We start from the raw sequence: 22963 nt of genomic DNA on the forward strand, positions 1-22963 counted from the left end.
TGTCAGCTCTTTTTCCTCTCTTACAAATGCTGCCAGACCTGCTGAGATTTTCCAGCACTTTTTTTTTGGTTGATGAGACTTCAACTTCTTGTGAAGTTGCAGCTTTCAATTCTCATTTCAGTATTATTGGAATTTAATAATAGAGAGGGCTAAATTTAAAGTTTATTTATTAGTCACATGAAGCTACTGTGAAATTCCCCAAATAATAATTAAAGAAAAGCAGACAGCAGGCGTAAGCATGGATTCATTTATCAATGATCTCTATAGGCTAGCAAGGCAGTGTGATTTCGAAATCTTAAAGAATTAATTTCCCGCAGATTTGTAATCTGGATCCAAGATGAAGCATTATCAGATTTCTTACAGACAAGAAAGGATTTAACACAAGTGAAAGCAAGGTAGACAAACAGAACTCGGGAACAGAATCGGTCATTTGCTCAGAAGGAAGGGAGAAGTCCCATGGAGGAGAGTGAGTGAGGCCATTCAAGTTGTAAGCCACAAGACAAAGTACATAAAAGACTAAGTCCATCTAAATGGAGAAAAGCGTGTCAACTGCCATTTTGAAATGTCTTTGGTGAGAAGGGAACAGGCCACACAGCAAAAAGCGTGTTCTAGCCAGGGAGTGGCACAACTGTGGGACAATAGGCCATTTCAGAATTTTTTTGGTGCTCAAAGGAGAGAGAAAATTTTAAACAGACACGTAAAAAGTGGACAAGTCACAAACGAAGGAACTAACCTTGGGGGAGATAAATGATACCAAAAATAAGAGTACTAAACTTGAAGTGGGTGGACACTCCAAGGGTTTAAAACTAGATACAGGAGCAGGGGTTTCTGTTTTATCAGAGTAAGTTTTTTGATCTGATTTGATACGTTATTGTCACATGTATTAGTACACAGCGGAAAAGTATTATTTCTTGCGCACTATCGGACAAAGCTTACCATAGAAAGAGTATATAGGGGAGAAGAAAAGGAGAGCGGGCAGAATATAGTGTTACATCATAGCTAGTGTGTAGCGAAAGGTCAGTTTAATTTCTTGCACACTGTACAGACAAAGCATACTGTAGCTGGAGTACATAGGGGAGAAGGAAAGGAGAAAGTGCAGAATATAGTGTTACAGTCATAGCTAGTGTGTAGAGAAAGAACAACTTAATATGAGGTAGGTCCATTCAGAAGTCTGACACCACAGGGAAAAAACTGATCTTGAGTTGGATGGTGCATGACCTCAGATTTCTGTATCTTTTTCCTGACGGAAGAAGGTGGAAGAGAATATGTCCAGGATGCATGGGGTCCATGACTATGTTATTTTTCCGAGGCAGTGTGAAGTGTAGTCAGAACCAATGGATGGGAGGCTGGTTTGCGTGATGGATAGGCTACGTTCACAACCGCTTGTAGTTTCTTGCAGGAGCCATACCAAGCTGATAGATCCAGAAAAGATGGTTTCTGTGGTGCATCTGTAAAAGTTGATGAGAACCATAGTGGACATACCAAATTTATTTAGCCTCCTGAGAAAGTAGAGGCTACTTGGGCTTTCTTAACTATAATATTAGCGTGAAAGGACCAAGACAGTTTGTTGTTGATCTGGTCACCTCGAAACTTGAAGCTCTCAACCATTTCCACTTCATCCCTATAGATGTAGGCGGAACATGCCCTCCAGTATGCTTCCTGAAGTCGATGATTATCTCCTTCATTTTGTTGATATTGAGGGCGAGATTATTGTTGCCACACCAGTTCACTAGATTCTCTATCTCATTCCTGAATTCTGTCTCATCATAGTTTGAGATCTGACCCACTACAGTAGTGTCATCAGCAAACTTGAAAATCGAGCTGGAGGGGAATTTGGTCACACAGTCATGGGTGTTTAAGGAGTATAGTAAAGGGCTGAGGACATTGCTTTGTGGGGCACCGGTGTTGAGCATGAACGTGTTGGAGGTGTTGTTGCCTATCCTCACTGACTGCAGTGTGTGGGTTAGGAAGTCTAGAATCCAGTCGCAAAGGGAGGAGCTGAGCTGCAGGCTACAGAGTTTGGAGATTAATTTTATAGGAATAATGGTTTGAAGGCTGAACTGTAGTCAATAAAGAGGAGTTTGGCATAAATGTCTTTGTTACCCAAGTATGGGTTGAGTGCAGGGCCAGGGAGATGGTGTCTGCTGTGGACCTGTTGCAGCGATAGGTGAACTGTAGTGGATCCAGACAATCCAGGAGGTTGGAATTGATTCATGCCATGACTAACTTGTAAAAGCATAATGATGGATGTCAGAGTCACCGGACGATAGTCATTAAGGCACTCTGTTTGGTTTTTCTTTGATAAGGGATGATGATTGACTTCCTGAAGCAAATAGGGACTTCAGATTAGTGTGAAGAGATGTTAAAGATGTCTGCAAATACCCCCGCCAGCTGATCCACGCATGATCTAAGTGCTCATCTGGGTACACCATCTGGGCCACTTGCTTTCCGTGGGTTGACATCTGCGATGGTGTCCTTGGATATCGGTTGGACCGAAGCCTCTGTGACGTGCTTTCACTAACCTCTTGCTCAAAACGGGCAAGAATGCATTGAGCTCATCGGGTAGGACTGCTTTGGTGCTGACAATTCTACATGCCTTTACCTTGTAGCCTGTTATGCCTTGCAGATCTTGCCATAGTCGATGGGAGTCCATGTGGCTAGCCTAGGACTCTAGCTTGGTCCAGTGTTGCTCCTTTGGCATCTTTGATGGATTTCCATAGATCATATCTGGATTTCTTATATAGGTCAGGATTGCTGACTTGAACGCCTCAGACAAATGGCTCAAACAGATTGCATTGCAACCCTCACCCTTCAGACTACAAGGGTCTGGCGGGACAATGTTAAATGCAAAAGGCCAACTCATGTCAATGCTAAAATATAAAGACCAAGAAATCCTGGAACGTCTTTCTACCATTCAGAGTCAAATGTGCTTGATGCTATGCAGAAAAGCATACCTCAAACCAAAATTGATCTCTAAAATGGATGCCGATGCTAAAAATAACATAGAAACACATTTCCAAATGAACTTCCAAAATTGTTTATGTAGAGACTAGAAGCAGGAGTAGGCCATTCGGCCTTTTGAGCTTGCTCCACCATTCATTTTGATCATGGCTGATCATCAAATTCAATACACTGATTTTGCCCCCCCGCCCTGAATTGATTTGATTTATTATTGTCACATGTGAAATGTATTGTTTCTTGTGCTCCACGCAGACAAAGCATACCATTCATAGAGAAGGAAAGGAGAGGGTGCAGAATGTAGTGTTACAGTCATAGCTAGGATGTAGAGAAAGATCAACTTAATGCAAGGCAGATCCATTCAAAAGTCTGATGGCAGCAGGGAAGAAGCTGTTTTTGAGTCAGTTGGTACATGACCTCAGACTTTTGCATCCTTTTCCCGAATGAAAAAGGTGGAAGAGAGAATGTCCGGGATACGAGGGGTTTTAATTATGCTGGCTGCTTTGCTGAGGCAGCAGGAAGTGTGAGCAGTGTCAATGGATACATTCACGACCTTTGTAGTTCCTTGCGGCAGAGAGGAGCCATACCATGCTGTGATACAACCAGAAACAATACTTTATTCTCCCCATACCCCTTGATCCCTTTAACCTCAAGAGCTTTATCTAATTTCTTCTTGAAATGACACAACATTTTGGCCTGAACTTCTTTCTGTGGTAGTGAATTCCACGCATTCACCACTCTGTGGGTGAAGAAATTTCTCCTCACCTCAGTCCTGAAAGGTTTTCCCCTTATCCTCAACCCTTAGTTTTGCACTGGTCAGGGCTTGGGGAATTAGTGATCAATAAAATTTCACCCAATGAGCTGATGCTAAACCAATTTGTCTACTTGAACTGTGGAAACTTCCCCATCCACTCTTGGACAAAGTCAAGAGTGAAATTGCAAAGACACAGGGTTATCGCACCATTCATTGGGCAGCACAGTTGCACAGTGGTTAGCACTGTATGAGCAATGGAAGTATCAAACAATGGCAGACACATGATCACAAATACCATCAGAAGAAACCAGACAATAGGATGTACACTCCATTGAGAAGGTTGAACCATGTACATCCTTAATCATTTGCAGCTATTGCAAAAACGTTACAGGAAATTAAAACATTTATTATGGCATTCAGCCACTATTGTTTCAATAAATTGCCCTTTGGCATACCACTCACTCCAGAGAGTTTATGGAGAACAATGACTCACATTCCAGAGGGCATAGAAGAATGAATGCACCATATGGACAACCTACACATGGCTTCATAAGAGAAAAGAATGATCGCAGAGTAAGGGCAGCGCTGAAAGTCTTACAGGATGGAGGTCTAACATATAAGGAAAAACATGAGTTCACCAAACTGATGGTCAAGTTTCTAGATCACATAGTACAAGTCACTGGAATTGCAGTTGATCCACAAAATATGAAAGTAGTCAGAGAGATTTCACAACCTAGGAACATAACTGAGCTTCAAAGATTCCTTAGGATGGTCAACCAAGAAGGCAAGTTCTTGCCTTTAGCAGAGGTCAACGCACCTTTGAAACAGCTGTTAGGATAGGGTCAATAGTGATGCTGAGATGGGAACTGGCAAAATGTTTTCCAAAGGATTAAGCAACTTTTGATCTCTTCTGAAATCTTGGCATATTATTATCTGGAATTTCCAAACATTATAGCAGCAGATACATCATCTACTCATCTGGAGACAGCTTAATTTCAAGTGCAGAGAGACTGCAAGCGTAGCCTAATCTATGATGGCTGGAATTCTCTGATCTTATATGCACTGCCAGCGAGAACAGAGAATTTGGTGCTCAGCCAAAATTCCATTCAGTGCAGCGGGACCAGAGAATCCTAGCTGTGAGCAAGGTCCATGAATTCTGGCCTATGCTTCTGAGTCATTAACAGACACATAACAATTATATGCACAACAGAAAAAACATTGGCTTGCGAAAAAATTTCAGATTGTGGGATTGCATTTCAAAATTGAAACAGACCATAAAACACTCCTCATCCTTTTGAATATGCAATTAATTGCAAAGACACCAGTCAGAATCTAACGATTTAGATTAATATTGGTGAGATATGACTCCATCACAGAGTATGTGCAAGCAAACTATCAAACAATGACAGACACACCCTCACAAATACCATCAGAAGAAACTGAACAAGAGGATTTACATTTCATTGAGAAGGTTTATTTTTAGTTTTAACATTAAATTTTATTTTATTAGTGTCACAAGTAAGCTTACATTAACACTGCAATGAAGTTACTGTGAAAATCCCCTAGTCGCCATACTCCAGCATCTATTTGGGTATACTGAGGAAGAATTTAGCATGGGAGGAAACTGGAGCACCCAGAGGAAACCCACGCAGACATGGGGAGAAGGTGCAGATTCCACACAGACATTTGATTTATTATTGTCGCATGCATTGGTATGCAGCGAAAAGTATTGTATCTTGCATGCTATACAGACTGAGCATACCATTTATAGAGAAGGAAAAGAGAGTGTAGAGTGTAATGTTACAGTCATAGCTAGGCTGTAGAGAAAGATCAGCTTCATGCGAGGTAGGTCCATTCAAAAGTCTGACAGCAGCAGAAAAGAAGCTGTTCTTGAGTCGGTTGATACGTGATCTCAGACCTCAGACAGTGACCCAAGCAAGGAATCGAACCCGGGTCCCTGGTGCTGTGAGACAGCAATGCTAACCACTGTGCTGCCGTGAATATGTCCTTAATCATTCAACACTTACCAGTGTTATGGGAAAATCATCACTCGGAGTCAGATTTGAAGGTTCAACATGCAGTTTATCGGACAAAGCTTTGGGAAAAGTGCGGGGCTCTCTGCAGTGCTCGCAATCACTTCTCAACTTTAAAATGGCAGCTGAGCTTCTTTTCTGATCTCATATGCTCTGCCAACACTGCCAGTGAGAACGGAGAATTTGGCACTCAGCACATCGTTATACATAGAATAGACAAGTATGGACATTAGCAGTTATCACATCGTTATACATTTTTGCCCCCATCAATGACTGATCTTGTTACCAAAACTCATTATTTTGGCTCTGCTTTATTTCAAGCTAAGGTGATCATCTGGGCCTCAGAGTCTGATTTATTTCCTGCGGCAATTAGACACTAACAGGATTTAATTCATTGTGCAATGTCTGTGCCCAAGTCAGCACATCTTAATGTCTTTTTACAGAGTCCATTTTGTGCCAGGTAACCATCTTGTATTTTTTAATTTCAATTTTACTCTGGCACCAGCTACTGCAAAAATTTTTTTTAAAAACCCAGCAATGAGATGAAGAACATCTCTAAATCGGAGAATATTATCTGGAAAGATTGCCAGACTATATTCCCATGAATCTGATACTGCAGCAGTACTTGGAACAGCGTAAAAAACTCACTATCATTAACACCCCACTAGGTCCTCAATGATAGAATAGTAATACCGAGCGCACATCAGCTTGATGTTCTTGAAAGACTTCACCAAGGTCACCTTGGAATAGCAAAATGTCACGTGAGAGCTCAGTGATCAGGCTGGTGTCCAGCTGTTACACGCTTTCTATGGAAGAAATAATTTCAAACTAGCTTACTTGCGCCATTCACAAGAACAAAAAGAACCACTATTATCTTCCATATTTTCATCAAGGCTATTGGAGCACCTGGGAATTGATTTATTTGGATGTAAAAGAAAAACCTTCCTTATAGCCAGTGGTTAGCACTGCTGCCCCACAGTGCCAGGGAACCAGGTTCAATTCCAGCCTCGGGTCACTGTCTGTGTGACATTTGCATGTGTTCCCTGCGTCTGCGTGGGTTTCCTCCAAGTGCTCCGGTTTCCTCCCACATTCCAAAGTTGTGCAGGTTAGGTGGATTGGCCATGCTAAATTGCCCCTTAGTGTCCAAAGATTTGCAGGTTAGATGGATTGGCCATGTTAAATTGCCCCTTAGTATCTAAAGATGTGCAGGTTAGGCGGATTGGCCATGCTAAATTGCCCCTTAGTATCTAAAGATGTGCAGGTTAGGCGGATTGGCCATGCTAAATTGCCCCTTAGTGTCAAAAGATGTGTAGGTTAGGTGGATTGGCCATGCTAAATTGCCCCTTAGTGTTGAAAGATGTGCAGGTTAGGTGGATTGGCCGTGCTAAATTGCCCCTTAGGGCCTGATTTTACCATTTTGATTCTAAGTGCTGGGACGACTTGAACCTGGGAGTGTTTCAGATCCAACTTTTAGACCCATTCTCAGGTGCCCCCATTCGCACTCTGCCTGAAAAAGTAGTAGTGATTCTGAATTGTGCTGCAGATGCCTATGGACAGGGCTTAACATGCCCAAAATCCTGCAGCTCCAATCAGAGCCTTCAACTACACATGCGCAGTGAAAAAAAATAGAAAAATCGCTCCTCTGCCACATCGCTCAGGGGCTGGATAATGCCTCCCCCCGGCCCCCACAGACATTGCCCCAACCCCACAGCATAACAGTCGTCCTTATTCCCCCTACCCCCTCCCCCCACTACCCATTCTGATCATGGCCTCCTGTCCCCCATTGTCCCCCCACCGATCACACGCAGAGTAGCAGTAGACCCCCCCTTCCCTCTCCACCACTGATCACATGCAGAGTGGCAGTGGACCCCACCCAATCATGTTGGAATGCCCTTTCAGAGAGTCAGTGCAGATTCATTGGGCCGAATAGCCTGTTTCTGCACTGTAGGGGTCTTATGGTTCTATCCATGCTCAATACTGTGACCACTCCTTCTGTTATTTTTCTTCCCTTTTTCTGAAAAATACATTGCAGGCAGGTATAATTAGTTCCCATTCCTAGAACAAAGAAAATTACAGCATAGGAACAGGCCCTTCGGCCCTCCAAGCCTGCACTGACCATGCTGTCTGACTGAACTAAAACCCCCTACGTTTCTGGGGACCATATCCCTTTATTCCCATTCTATTCATGTATTTGTCAAGACGGCCCTTAAAAGACACTATCGTACTTGCTTCCACTACCTCCTCTGGCAGCGAGTTCCTGGCACCCACCACCTTCTGTGTAAAGACTTGCTTGCCTTTAAGCCAGAGCCCCTTTTTACAGTCACTGTATTTTAATCCCAGGTTGTGCCTGGAACTCATCAACATTACTCGTCATGCTCCTAGTGATAACATGCATTCACTCCAACACCATGTTTACTTCCACATCTAATTCCTGCTCTTTCTACACTATTATTTGCCCTGTTGCTGTTTGCCTGTCCTAGTTTTCTGTGCGCCTTGTCTCTCTGTGACTGCATCCTGTTGCTGCCTCCTTTGCCATTTTATTCTTGAAGAAGAGGAGAAGCTTGCTCCTGCATATCTTCTTCTCATTCTTCCAACTTCTCCCATTTTGCTTGAAGTCACCAGAATGTTAGTTAATTGCCTTTCGATATCTCCTCCTGGGTTTCTGTCAGTCAGTAAGAAGTCTCACAATACCAGGTTAAAGTCCAACAAGTTTATTTGATAGTAAACCCACAAGCTTTCAGAACACTGTTCCTTCGTCAGGTGAGTGGAAAGTTCTGATCAGGGCATATAAAGGCACACACAGTTTACAGAATACTGATTAGAATGCGAGTCTTTACAGCTAATCTGCTATTCAAGCTTAAAGGTGCAGACAATGTGAATGGAGATATCTCTTTAACCTATGCTTAATGCTGTGTATTGTCTCCAGACAGGACAGTAAGTGAGATGTTACAAGTTCAGGCAAGTCTTGGATTACAGGTAGTGTGACATGAATCCAAGATCCCGGTTGAGGCCGTCCTCATGTGTGCAGAACTTGGCTATCAGTCTCTGCTCAGCAACTTTGTGTGCTGTCATGTAAATTGCCCCTTAGTGTCCAAAGATGTGTGGGTTAGGTGGATTGGCCATCCTAAATTGCCCCTTAGTGTCAAAGGGACTAGCAGGGTAAATATAGGTTATGGGGATAGGGCCTGGGTTAGATTGTTGTTGGTGCAAGCCTAATTGGCTGAATAGCCTCTTTCTGCACTGTAGGGATTCTATGAGAACTGGGATTTGGCCGAGTGCCAAATTCTCATTCTCGCTTGCAGTGATGTGGCGGGGGGGTGGGGGCCAGTGAACGGTTAGAAAATTCCAGCCCATATCTCTCTCTACACACCACATGACCATACTATTTTCAATCTCTTCCCAGCTACTTTCTTTGATGCTCCCACATCCTTCACTGACCCCCTGGTGCATTAGTTCCTGATCTTGTTCTTCCCATGTATCCGAGCCAATATTTATCACTCAACCAACACAACTGAAATGAGGCCCAGGTGGCCTGCTCATCATCACTTTCCAGCTTGTGGAGCTTGCTGTGCACATATTGGCTGTGATCTTTCCACATTATACTTCAATAGTACTTCATTGGCTGCAAAGCACAATGGATTGATCTGATAGGCACCACATAATTCTTCATTTATTTCCTTTTTCCTGGGGCAGCACAGCGGGTTAGCACTGCTGCCTCACATCCTTAACAACACTCTGAGGGTACCTACACCCTAGGGACTGCAGCAGTTCAAGAAGGCAAGTCACCATCACCTTCTCAAGGGGCAACCAAGGATAGGCAACAAATTCTGGCTTAGCCAGCAATGCCAAATCGCATCAGTGAAAAATGCAGGGAAATGTGGCAGCCTATATGTGCACAGCAAGCTCCCACAATCAGCAAAGTGATCATAATTGAAGTCTGTCCTTTTATGATGTTAATAAATCACAGAATCCCTATAGTGCAGAAGGAGGACGTTTGGCCCATCGACTCTGCACCAACAACAATCCCCCGCAGGCCCTATCCCTGGAACCCCATATATTTACCATGCTAATCCCCACGACACTAAGGGGCAATTTAGCATGGCCAATTAACCTAGCCTGCACACCTTTGGACTATGGGAGGAAACAGGAGCACCGGAGAAAACCCACGCAGACATGGGGAGAATGTGCAAATTCCACACTGACAGTGACCCAAGCTGGGAATTGAACCAGGGTGTCTGGCACTGTGAGGCTGCAGTGCTAACCACTGTGCTGCCCGTAAAGTGGACTTCATATTCAGGTAGGTTAATGTGAAAATTTTGCAGGGTCCCTAGATCCAATTTTACTGAGTGTTGATTTATTTTTGCCTCAAGGTGAAACACATTTATGGCAGGAGGCTCAAAAATGTGTTAGGTCTCTTACCTACAAGTGTGAAGAAAAATAAAATTAAAGCTTGTTTATTAGTCACAAGTAAGTCTTATATTAACATTGTAATGAAGTTACTGTGAAATTTCCCTAGTCACCACATTTCAGTGCTTTTTTTGGGGAAATGCACCTAACCAGCACGTCTTTCAGACTGTGGGAGGAAACCAGAGCACCCGGAGGAAACCCATGCAGACATGGGGAGAATGTGCAGACTCCACACAGACAGTGACCCGAAGCCGGGAATCGAACCCGGGTCATTGGCGCTGTGAGGCAGCAGTGCTAACCACTGTGCCACCCAGTGTCTCACATTAACACTGCAATGGAGTTACTGTGAAAATCTATTTAGATCCAGCGACAGTGAAGGAACAGCCGATATATTTCCAAGTTAGGATGGCAAACAGCTTGGAAGGGAAGTTGCAGGTAGTGGTGTTCCCACTAACAGTGGGAACAATTGCAAAAGTGACTCTATATCAAAAGTACTCAATTGGCTGTAAAGCCCTTTGGGACATCTACAAGCTTAGGACTCGGAAAAGAGTTAGTATGAAATTTATATAGTATACAGCAGCTGTAAAGAGGAACAATTGCTGACTCTGCATGTGACTGGCATTACCAAAAACCATGGTGTGGAGATGCTGGCACAGCGCAGCGACTCACCTGATGAAGGGACAGCACTCCGCAAGCTCGTGCTACCAAATAAACCTGTTGGACTTTAACCTGGTGTTATGAGACTTCTTACTGTGCCCTCCAAAAGCAGCAAAGGACTGCCTCACAGAACGATCAATGGCCAGATCTTGATTGAGGATGTCAGCTAGGGCTGCCAACAGCAATTTAAGGAGCATGAAACAAAGCAACCCTTTGGCTCTGCTGCATTCATTTAAAAACAGTTAATTTAAAAAGCAACGCTGGAGAATTGTGGCAGCAGAAAGTTCCCTCCTCACAATAGGCAGCCAAAAAGGAAGTTGAGTATGTTTTCATTTTTAACTCTAGTGCAGCACCATTCAAGCAATTGCATGATTATTGCAACACTGATTGTGTGAGCAATGACGCCCCCACCTACCCAATTGCCTTTCCTTGAAAACACAACTCGAGGAAGTCACATCAGCTCTTTCGGGACTTTCCTGTTGTTTAAACCCCTTCCACGATTTATCCGCCTGATCTAAGAATGAGGAACGCCCCTCAGACAGGAAAATCGAGTCATCCCTTTTAAATACAAAACTCGCTCATGACAGGTCCTGATTTCGTTTGTGCTTGCCAGCATGTCAGGAATGTGCTGGAACTTCCAGTAACTGAAGACTAATTCCCAGGACATTGTTACAGGCAAAATCCGGAGAGTAAAAACATCAGGGCTTTGAATTGAAATTTTAATTTCCCAATGCCTTTGAAGCCTGTTGTTTATTTAGTATTAAAATATTTGTGGGGGGCGGGGGAATTAAAAGCTGGTTGACAGAGTTTGAGGACAGGATTTTCCAGCTCTTCCCGCTAGTGGGATTTTCCAGTCCCACCGAATGTGCCCACTACACTCCCCACTGGGACAAGTTCCCCAGCAGTGAGGGACAAGCGAGCCACACAAAATGCCGTAGACATCAAGAGGACGGCAAGATCCCACTGCTAGCCAATGGCAATTCACATCCAATCAGCCGATGCTGGAAAACACACTGTGGGATGGGATAGGGGTTAAAATCTTACCCTGAGTAATTAATTCTCACTTTGTTATATCTAAACTTGATTATTACATTGCATTCATGACTGGCCTCTCTGCAGACTTGAGTTCATTCACAACTCTGCTGCCTGCATCCTAACTAGGGTGGTGAGCACTGCTGCCTCACAACACCAGTGATCCGGCTTGGGTCACTGTCTGTGCAGAGTTTGCACGCTCTCCCTGGGTCTGTGTGGGTTTCCTCCCACATTCTGAAAGACATGCTGGTTAGGTGCATTGACAGTGCTAAATTCTCTCTCAGTGTATCTGAACAGGCACCAGAGTGTGACGATTAGGGGAGTTTTACAGTAACTTCATTGCAGTGTTCGTATATGCCTACTTGTGACTAATAAACAAACTTTTAACTTTAACTTACACCAAGTCCCATTCACTCCTTATCCCCTTGCTCTCTCTCCTGCATTGGCCATAATTCATTATAATTTCATTTTTATGGGATGTGGGCATCACTGGCTGAGCCAGCATTTATTGCCCATCCCTAAGTGCCCTCCATTTCAGGCATTTGAGAGTCAACCACATCGCTATGGGTCTGGAGTCATGTGTAGGCAAGCCTGGGTAAGGACGGCAGATTTCCTTCCCTAAAAGACATTAGTGAACCAGATGGGTTTTTCCCGACAATCGATAATGGTTTCATGGATATCATTAGACTTTTACGTTGGAATTCTACTGCCCTGCCTGCCACGGGAATCGGGATAGGCGAGGGTGGACAATCATATAATCCCTACAGTGCCAAAGGAGGCTACTGGGCCCATCGAGTCTGCACTGACCATAATCCCATCCAGCCCCTATTCCCATAACCCCACTTATTTACCCTGTGTTAATCCCCCGCTGACACTAGGGTCAATTTACTGTGGCCATTTAACCTAACCCACACATCTTTGCACTGTGGGAGGAATCCGGAGCACCCGGATTGGGAAGGTCTGTTGACCTAATGCAAGAGTTTCCGGTCTTGGGTCAAGCGAGGCCGTAAAATCCCACCCTTAATTCCAGTTTTTTTTTATTGAATTCAAATTTCACCATCTGTCGTGATGGGATTCGAACCCGGGTCGCCAGAGCATTACCCTGGATCTCTGGTCGAGTGGTAATTCCACTATACCACCACCTCCCTAAAATGTACCAAATGCAGCTGCCAATTTGAACACAGTAAGCTCCAACAAACAGCAATGGAACAATACACCAGATTTCCTTTCTCAGCGATTGACAATGTTGGAACTACAGGTCCGTTTAAGAGAAAACCAAGGCAAGTTTCAGAGTGAATTGGGGGCAGATGGTGCTCATTTAAGGCTGTATTTAGTAGTTGGGTCTTTCCCAATTGGGGGTTGTTGCTTCTGGACGGAATTATAGAATCCTACAGTGCAAAAGGATGCCATTCGGCCCATTGGATCTGCACTGACTATAATCCCACCCCGGCTCTGTTCCCATAACCCCATTCATTTACCCTAGCTAGTTTCCCCCTGACACTAAAGGGTAACTTAACATGACCAATCCACCTAACCTGCACATCTTTGGACTGTGGGAGGAAACCAGAGCACCCGGAGGCAACCCACAAAGACACGGGAGAATGCGCAAACTCCACACAGACAATGACCCAAGCCAGGAATCGAACTGGGTCCCCGACATTGTGAGGCAGCAGTACTAGCTGCAGTGTCATCGTGCTGTCCCACAAGGAGAGGGTCCGGAGGGGTAGAGGGGAAACTGGTATTTGTACTGAACCAGAGTGCAATAATAAAACATTTGTGAAACACAGAACATCTTCTGTTGCTCAATTCAATAAATGGATAGTGATTATGGTTGGGAGAAAAATAGTGGCCAGGACACTGGAGAGAATTATCCTGTTATTCTTTGAATAGTGCTATTTGATCGTTTACACCCATTACAGAGGACAGATTCCCAATTTAATATTTATTTCATAAATTGAACAGGACTGGAACAGGGCAGCACAGTGGTTAACACTTCTGCCTCCCAGTGCTAGAGACCCAGGTTCAATTCCTGGCTTGGGTCACTGTCTGTGCGGAGTCTGCACATTCTCTTCGTGTCTGCATGGGTTTCCTCTGGGTGCTGCGGCTTCTTCCCACAGTCTAAAAGATGTGCTGGTTAGGTGCATTGATCCAAACAGACACCGGATTGTGGCGAGGAGGGGATTTTCACAGTAACTTCATTGCAATGTTACTTGTGAGTAATAAATAAACTTTAGGACCAGCCATGTGACTGTGACTACAAGAGCAGATCAGAGGCTGGGAATCCTGTGATGAGTAACTCACCTCCTGACTCCCCAAAGCCTGTCCACCATCTACAAGGCACAAGTGCCAGAGTGGCACGATGGCACAGTGGTTAGCACTGCAGCCTCACAGCGGCAGGGACCCAGGTTCAGTTCCGGCCTCGGATGACTCTGTGTGGAGTTTGCACATTCTCCCTGTGTGTGTGTACGTTTCCTCTGGGTGCTCCAGTTCCTCCCACAGTCTAAAACTGTGCAGGTTAGGTGGATTGGCCATGCCGAATTGTTCCTTGGTGTCAGGTATATAGGTAAGGGGAATTAACTGGGTAAATACATGGGGTTGTGGGGCTAGGGCTTGGGTGGGATTGTTGTCGGTGCAGACTCGATGGGCCAAATGGTCTCCTTCTGCACTGTGGGGTATCTATGGAAGTCAGGTCTGTGATGCAATACTCCCCAATTGCCTAGATGTGGCTCCAACAACAATCAAGAAGCTCAACACCATCCAGGACAAAGCAGCCCCACTTGATTGGCATCCTACTCACAAACGTTCACTCCAACAGAAACAGAGGTATAACAGCATCTAAGGGTCAACTAGACTGGAAATGTTGGCTCTATTGTCTCTTCACAGATGCTGTCAGACCTGCTGAGATTTTCCAGCATTTTCTGTTTTTGTTTCAGATTCCAGCATCCACAGTATTTTGCTTTTAAACATTCACTCCCTCCACCACCCACTCACAGTGGCAGCCATCTCCAATATAGAATCCCTACAGTACAGAGGGAGGCCATTCAGTCCATCGAGTCTGTACTGACCACAATCCCACCTAGGCCCTATTCTCACAACCCCATGTATTTACCCTGCACTAGGGTGCAATTGAGCACAGCCAATCAACCTAACCTGCATGTCTTTGGACTGTGGGAGGAAACCCGCACAGACATGGGGAGAATGTGCAAACTCCACACAGATAGTGACCCGAGGCCGGAATTGAACCTGGGTCCCTGGCACTGTGAGGCAGCAGTGCTAACCACTGTGCCACCCTGCACTTGCAAGATGCACTGCAACTCACCAAGACTCCTCCGACAGCACCTTCCAAACCTGCAAATGGGTAGCAGAGCCAACCATGTTCACCACCCATGAATGAATTTTTTCAAAAATGGCAATGGTTGAGATTTGCCAGGTGCAAATCCCATGCTGGCCGGAGACTCTTGCAAGAGGGCCAGAACGAGTCTGGGATATCATCCAGTGGTGATATCATCAGGCTCACAACCAGCAAGAGTGTGAACCTAATTACCATCAATTTAAATAAATTATAATATGCCATCCTGCCAGTGGCCAGGAGAGAACTGGGTGCTGAAGGTGCAGACTTGATGGGTCCAATGGCCTCTTTCTGCGCTGTAGGGATTCTATGATTCTAGGATTATTCGAAGAGGTTTTAAGATGGAACAATCTTAATGAGTCTTCTCATCCCGTCTCGCTCTTCTGACATGTCAGTTGGAGTAACTTAATAAAAATGTTTCTGTAACTTAGTGAAATGTTTTTGCTAGGGCCTTGGAGCAAAAAACAAACATTGAAAATTGAAAGTGGCAGTGGCAACCTACGCATTTGTTCAGCGTATTACAGTGGGCAGGCAACGGCAGGCATTTACATTATGAATAGGTGAACTCCAGAAGTTACTTCTTCCTGTTTGGCGCAAGAGTGGTAAGGGAGTGTGGCCAAACCACGGCTTACAAGGGAAATTAGAGATAGTATCAGATTTAAGGAAGAAGTACACAAATTGGCAAGAGAAAAAGCATTCGGCCTGAGGATTGGGAGCAGTTTAAAGTTCAGCAACGGAGGAGCAAGGGATTGGTTTAGGAGGGAAAAAACAATATATGAAAGAGTTGGCATAAGTGGGTCTTTTTCTGATTGGCAGTCAGTGGCTAGTGGGGTACCGCAGGAATCTGTGTTAGGACCCCAGCTGTTCACATTACACACTAATGATTTGGAAGAGGGAATTGAATGTACTATCTCCAAGTTTGCAGATGATACAAAGTTGGGTGGGAGGGTGAGCTGTGAGGAGGATGCAGGGATGCTTCACTGTGATTTGGATAGGCTGAGTTTGTGGGCATGTACATGACAGATGCAGTTTAATGTAGATAAATGTGAGGTTATCCACTTTGGTAGCAATAATAGGAAAACAGATTATTACTTGAATGAGTGTAAATTGAGAGGGGTGGATACTCAGCGAGACCTTGGAGTCCTCGTGCATCAGTCGCTGAAAGTAAGCGTGCGGGTACAGCAGGCAGTAAAGAAGGCAAATGGTATGTTGGCCTTCATAGTGAGAGGATTTGAGTACAGGAATAGAGATGTTTTGCTGCAATTGTATAGAGTGTTGGTGAGGCCACACCTGGAGTATTGTGTGCAGTTTTGAGTGTCTTTATCTGAGGAGGGATGTCCTTGCTATAGAGGGAGTACAGCAAAGGTTTACTAGGCTGAATCCTGGGGTGGCAGATCTGTATTATGAAAAGAGACTAAGTCGGTTAGGATTATGTTCACTGGAGTTTAGGAGAGGGAGGGGATCTCATAGAAACTTATAAATTTCGAACTGATTTAGACACGATAGATTAAGAAAGAATGTTCCTGATGATGGGGAGAGTGCAGAACTAGGGGGTCATGGTTTGACGATAAGGGATAAACCTTTTAGAATTGAGGTGAGGAGAAATCTCTTCACCCAGAGGGTGGTGAATGTGTGGAATTTACTGTCACAGAAAGTAGTTGAGGCCAAAACGTTGTGTGATTCCAAGAAGAAGTTAGATCTAGCTCTTGGGTCTAAAGGGATCAAGGGATATGGGGGATGGAGGGGGGATCAGGATATTGAATTTGATGATCAGCCATGATCAAAATGAGTGGTGGAGCAGGCTCGAAGGACTGAATGGCTTACTCCTGCTTCTTGTTGCTATGTAAATGCCCTCCATTTGCTGGCAACTTGCCCAATCTATGTGTCAGGCAGGAGCAGACACTTGTCCCGTCTAGACCGCCCAGCCACAGCATTTTTCTAATACGTTTCTCGCAATTTTAAACCCCATTTTTTGGTAAGACCCTTTGTAGTTTATTTTTGACATCCTCTGAGATTTCTTCTTCCACTCGCCATGCTGTGCATTGATCATTTTATTGGTGGGAAAGAAAAGCTCCTCCAGCAATTCACAGCTCCTTGGAATGATGTGGCACAGAGGGAGGCCATTCAGCCCACAATGACTGTGCCAGCTCTTCAGTAAAAAGTCTGACAACACCAGGTTTCAGTCCAACCGATTTATTTGGTAGTAAACTCACTATCAAATAAATTTTACTATAAAATAAAGTTTACTATCAAATAAATCGGTTGGACTGAAACCTGGTGTTGTCAGACTTTTTACTGTGTTTACCCCAGTCCAACGCTGGCATATCCACATCATGCCAGCTCTTCAGTACAGCAATCCGATTTGTCTCCTACACTTTCCCTGTAATCATAGAATTCTTACGATATAAAAGGAGGCCATTCAGCCCAGCGAGCGTGACCGACAACAATCCCACCCCGCCCCTATCTCTGTCACCCCACGTATTTACCTGCTAATCCCCCTGACACTAAGAGAAAAGAGCTGACGTTTCAAGTCCAGATGACCCTTTGTCAAAGCCTTTGACTGTGCTGGTAGGTCCATTGTGTCAACATGCTCCTGCCTCATTGAACTTATTTCCACTCATCTTGACTCCATCCTCATTCCTTTGGTCCATTCCCTTCCCACCTACATCTGGGAAAAAAAAGAGCTTTGACAAAGGGTCATCTGGACTCAAAACATCAGCTCTTTTCTCTCCTTACAGATGCTGCCAGACTTGCTGAGATTTTCCAGCATTTTCTCTTTTGGCTCCAGAAGTATTTGTTTGGTTATCAAGCCCTATTCTGAGGTCATGAAAGGTGCTGTATAAATGTAAGTCTTTTATACTTGATACTGCTTCTTCTGCTTCTTAGGTTGTCCCTCAGGACCAAGGATGACTTGTGTCAGCTTTGGTTTGATGGGTTCTGAAATGGCTGATCAGTCACAATGTGCAAGCTGCAGACTCTGCTGCATGCGGGCAGGCAGGGCAGGTGGCGCTGGAAGGGTTGGGTAGATGGGTTGCTTGGAGATTTGTGCATTTTTCTTCCAACATCTCAACGTCGCATCTGGGACATTTGCAACTCGATGTGCTGAGAACCTCCCCGTGGGCCTTCCCCATTTTGGTCAGTCACAATCCAGGGTTAACCAGCGTGAACGTTCCCCCTGTCCTCTGGGAGTCTCATGAAGCGACTGTGTTCCACAGAAACATAGAACTTAGGAGCAGGAGGGAGTCACCTGGCCCTTCGATTCATCACAATCATGGCTGATCATCCAACTCAATAGTCTTTCTCCCCATAACCTTCTATCTCATTTGCCCCAAGTGTTATATGCAGCTGCCTCTTGAATACATTCAATGTTTTGGCATCAACTACTTCCTGTGGTAATGAATTCCATAGGCTCATCATTCTTTGGGTGAAGAAATGTCTCCTCGCCTCTGTCCTAAATGGTCTACCTTGAATCCTCAGACTGTGACCTCTGGTTCTGAACTCCCCTCCACCATCAGGAACATCCCCTCTGCATCTACCCTGTCTAGTCCTGTTACAATTTTATAAGTCTCGATGAGATTTCCCCCCCCATTCATCTCAACTCCAGCGAAAACAATCCTAACCTAGTCAATCTCTCCTCATACATCGATGGTTGTTTCAGGAGTCTGCAGTCTGTGGAGCTGGTTTTGAGGGCCTTGATGGTGGGCATGTTGACTTGGGAGAGGACTCAATGCTCATATGAATGCTTGTAAGGCATGACAACACGCACAGCATGGAGTCATAGGGTGGGATTTTCCAGCGGCACTTGCCCCAAGGCTGGAAAATCTCACCCAAGGTCAACGGATATTTGTAAGGTCTGTGTCCCGCCCATTACAATTCCTGTGGTGGACAGGACGGGAAAATTCCGCCCGTAGAGTTTTATAGTAAAGAGAGAGACGCTTCAGCCCATCATGTCTGTACCGGCCATTGAACATACATCTATCCTAATCCAATTTTCCAGCACTTGGTCCCTTCTGCGTTATGGCGTTTCAAGTGCTCATCTAAATGCTTCTTAAATGTTGTGAGGCTTCCTGCCTCCACCACCCTTTTAGGCAACAAGTTCTAGATTCCCTAGTTCTAGGGGCAGCACGGTAGCACAGTGGTTAGCACTGCTGCTTCACAGCTCCAGGGTCCTGGGTTTGATTCTCGGTTTGGATCACTGTCTGTGTGGAGTTTGCACGTTCTCCTCGAGTCTGCGTGGGTTTCCTCCGGGCACTCCGGTTTCCTCCCACAGTCCAAAGATGTGCAGGTTAGGTTGATTGGCCATACTAAGAAATTGCCCCTTAGTGTCCAGGGATGCGTAGGTTAGAGGGATTAGTGGGTATAATATGTAGGGATAGGGGGGTAGGGCCTGGGCGGGATTGTGTTCGGTGCAGACTTGATGGGCCGAAGGGCCTCTTTCTGCACTGTAGGGTTCTGTGATTCTATGATTTCCCTCAACCTCAGGGTGAAAAAGATCTAATACTCATCTTTTATTTGTGAATAAAAATTACAGTTGTTCATTAGGCCACAGCTAGATTATTATGTGCAGTTCTGGTTGCCACACGATGGGAAGGATGTAATAGAAAGGGTGCAGAGACGATTCACCAGGGTGTTTGCCTGGGCTGGAGCATTTCAGCTATGAAGAGAGGCTGCTTAGGCTGGGGTTTTTGCCTTGGAACAAGCTAGAATCATAGAAACCCTACAGTGCAGAAGGGGGCCATTCAGCTCATCGAGTCTCCATTGACCACAATCCCACCCAGGTCCTACCCGCATATCCCTACATATTTACCTGCTAATCCTGCAAACCTATGCATCTCAGGGGCAATTTTTAGCAAGGCCAATCAACCTAACCTGCACATCTTTGGACTGTGGGAGGAAACCGAAGCACCCTGGAGGAAACACCCGCAGACACGAGGAGAATGTGCAAACCTGACACAGACAGTGACCCAAGCCAGGAATCAAACCCAGGTCCCTGGAGCTGTGAAGCAGCAGTGCTAACCACTGTGCTAAGGTGCTGACTAGGCTGAGGGGGGTGCCTGATTGGGATATACAAAATTCCAAGGGATATAGATAGGTTAGATAGGAGATGGCACCACAGTGGCTATCACTGCTATCTCACTGTGCCAGGAACCTGGGTTCAATTCCCAGCTTGGGTCACTGTCTGTGCGGAGTTCTCCCCATGTCTGCATGGGTTTCCTCCGGCTACTCTGGTTTCCTCCCACAGTCCAAAGATTTACGGGTTAGGTGGATTGGCCATGCTAAATTGCGTCTTAGTGTCAGTGGGACTAGCTAGGGTAACATGCATGGGGTTAAGAAGATAGGGCTTGGTTGGGATTGTGGTCGGTGCAGACTCGATGGGCCAAATGGCACTCTAAGATTCTATGAAATTTTTCCCCTTAGTAGAGTGATCAATAAACAGGGGGCAGAGATTTAAGGTAAGGGAAGGAGATTTAGAGGGGATTTGAGGAAAATCTTTTTCACCCAGAGGGTGGCGGGAATCTGGAACTCGCTGCCCGAAAGGGTAGTGGAGGCAGGAACCCTCGTAACATTTAAGAAGCATTTGGATGAGGACTGGAAACGCCCTAGCACACACAACTATGGGACCAAGTGCTGTAAAGTGGGATTAGAATAAATTGGTGTTGGATGGCTGGCACATAGTATAGGCCAAAGGGCATCTTTCCGTACTGTAGAACGCCATCCAACAACTAGCTACATCTCCCCCTTCCCAGTTAGAATCGAGTGACTGGTGGCAATTGTTTAGGATGAAAGTACAGTGACGCCCAAGTAATTTTCCCATACTGATGTGAAAACTGGTCTGTTCAGCTTATCTGCTAACAAGATCAACACTCTAGAAAAAGGGGCTTGCCCTGATCTTTTTTTTTAAAAAGAGGTTGTAGTAATATCAAGATGGAGTAGAGGGGGCGAGGTGCTTTGAATCAAATGGGGAAGGAAGTCACTTCAATGAAGCTACAAGGAGCCAAAGTCCCAACTTGAATGTGAGAACCCCAAAGGCTGGTGCTCTCCACTAACTCAGGGAGCTCGCCTGTGTTAGGACAGGAACGCAGTTGTACATTGGCTGGAGCCCTTGCCTGTCACGGCACAGTCCCTCCCTCTCCCTGCATAATGAGCTAATAAGTTATTGAAGGAGTCAGACAGGGTAGCGTGAGTGACAGGGTGTTTCCTGTTTTTGTAATTGACGCCATTTTTTTGTTGCTTTAAACAATCAAAAACAGAGTGAATCCAGCCAGAGTTTGCTGCGGGGAGGCTGTTTGTAAAGGGAGCTTTGTCTCTGTCTGATTTGAGGCTGTGGTTTTTGTTTAAGAGGTGATTTTTTTTTAAATCCACCCTCCACCACCACCACCACCTTTCCTCTGAGACTTTCCCAACACTCCTGACTTGCCTCTGGGCACGGGAAGGGGCTACAGGTGATGAGTTCTGTACCTCTAGCCTGTCCGACCAGCCCCCCTCCTTGCCTGGGACATGGAGCCAGCAACAGCAGCGCTAGCCCCTATCCGTCAAGCTGCATGGGCACATCCTTCATCATCCAGATCGGACTGACCAGGGAATCCGTGCTGCTCCCACACTGCGGAGACAGCACCTTAGCGAGAGTCAAGGAACTTGCCTGCTCTATCGTGGACCAGAAGGTAAGGAGAAGCGACCCCTTTGTCTTTGGATCAGTTGTTTTATTTCCAGCCGAGTGATTAGAAACAAAAAAAAACTCATTTGTATTCAACAACTTCAGGCGAGGAGTGTCAATTTCACTTGGAAACTTAAAACTTTTTTTGTCCCATGTACTGATAACTTTTGTGATTTTTTTTTTCTGTTTGGTATCTGCCTCTTCCAGGGGCTGTATGCCACCCCGTGCTGGCTTACTCCGCTGTGTGTTTTGAGGAAGATTCTGATTTGACTTGATAGCAATTTCCAATCATTTCCTGCCACTCTGTGCGGGCTATTTAATGCAGTCTCTCTTTTAATGTGTGTGTGTATGTGGCTTCCCATACCCCACTCCCCCATCCCCCAAGTGTTTCCCAACCACGCATTTTTAAAGCAGGTTTGCTCCCTTTGCACCCATATGGTTTGATGGACATTTTGACCCAATTTGATAGCCAGGGATCAGAGTCAAAAGGATTGGAAATGAAAAGTTGTTTTTCTTTTTCCCCCCCCCGCCCCCCCCAACCTTTGAAAGCCCTGGAATTTCATGCAAAGTGCACTTATTTTAAAGACCTGATTTTTATTTTTAATTTAGTTTTCTTAATTAAGTTATATATTTTTAAAAGTTTATTTATTAGTGTCACAAGTTGGCTTGCATTAGCGATGGTGCAGTGGGTTAGCACTGCTGCCTCACAGAGCAAGGGACCCAGGTTCAATTCCTAGGCCTGGGTCACTGTCTGTGTGGAGCCTGCATGTTCTCCCCATGTCTGCATGGGTTTCCTCCAGGTGCTCCGGTTTCCTCCCACACGCCAAAGATGTGCAGGATTGGCCATGCTAAATTGCCCCTTAGTGTCATGAAGACTAGCTAGGGTAAATGTATGGGGTTATGGTGATAGGGCCTGGCTGGGATTGTGATCAATGCTGACTTGATGGGCCAAATGGCCTCCTCCCTACCGTAAAGATCCCATTAACACCGCAATAAAGTTACTGTGAAAATCCCCGAGCACGCTCCGGCGCCTCTTTGAGTACACCGGGGGAGAATTTAGCATAGCCGATGTACCTAACCAGCATGTCTGTCTGACTGTGGGAGGAAACCACGCAGAC

At 45.2% G+C, this 22963-nt stretch overlaps 1 protein-coding gene across 1 annotated transcript in view; it reads left to right on the forward strand.

Moving 5' to 3' along the window:
• The first annotated feature begins 21372 nt into the window (after nt 1-21372).
• The window catches only part of prkd2 (protein kinase D2), an 82691-nt gene continuing 81100 nt past the window's right edge, over nt 21373-22963 (forward strand). Inside the window, exon 1 of the mRNA XM_080218143.1 lies at nt 21373-21852. Coding sequence (XP_080074269.1) covers nt 21637-21852 — 216 coding nt within the window. The 5' untranslated portion in view covers nt 21373-21636. The remainder of the gene's footprint in view (nt 21853-22963) is intronic.

Source organism: Carcharhinus amblyrhynchos, unplaced genomic scaffold, assembly GCF_965287045.1.
Source record: "Carcharhinus amblyrhynchos unplaced genomic scaffold, sCarAmb.v2.hapA scaffold_37, whole genome shotgun sequence".
NCBI classification, from domain to species: Eukaryota; Metazoa; Chordata; class Chondrichthyes; order Carcharhiniformes; family Carcharhinidae; genus Carcharhinus; species Carcharhinus amblyrhynchos.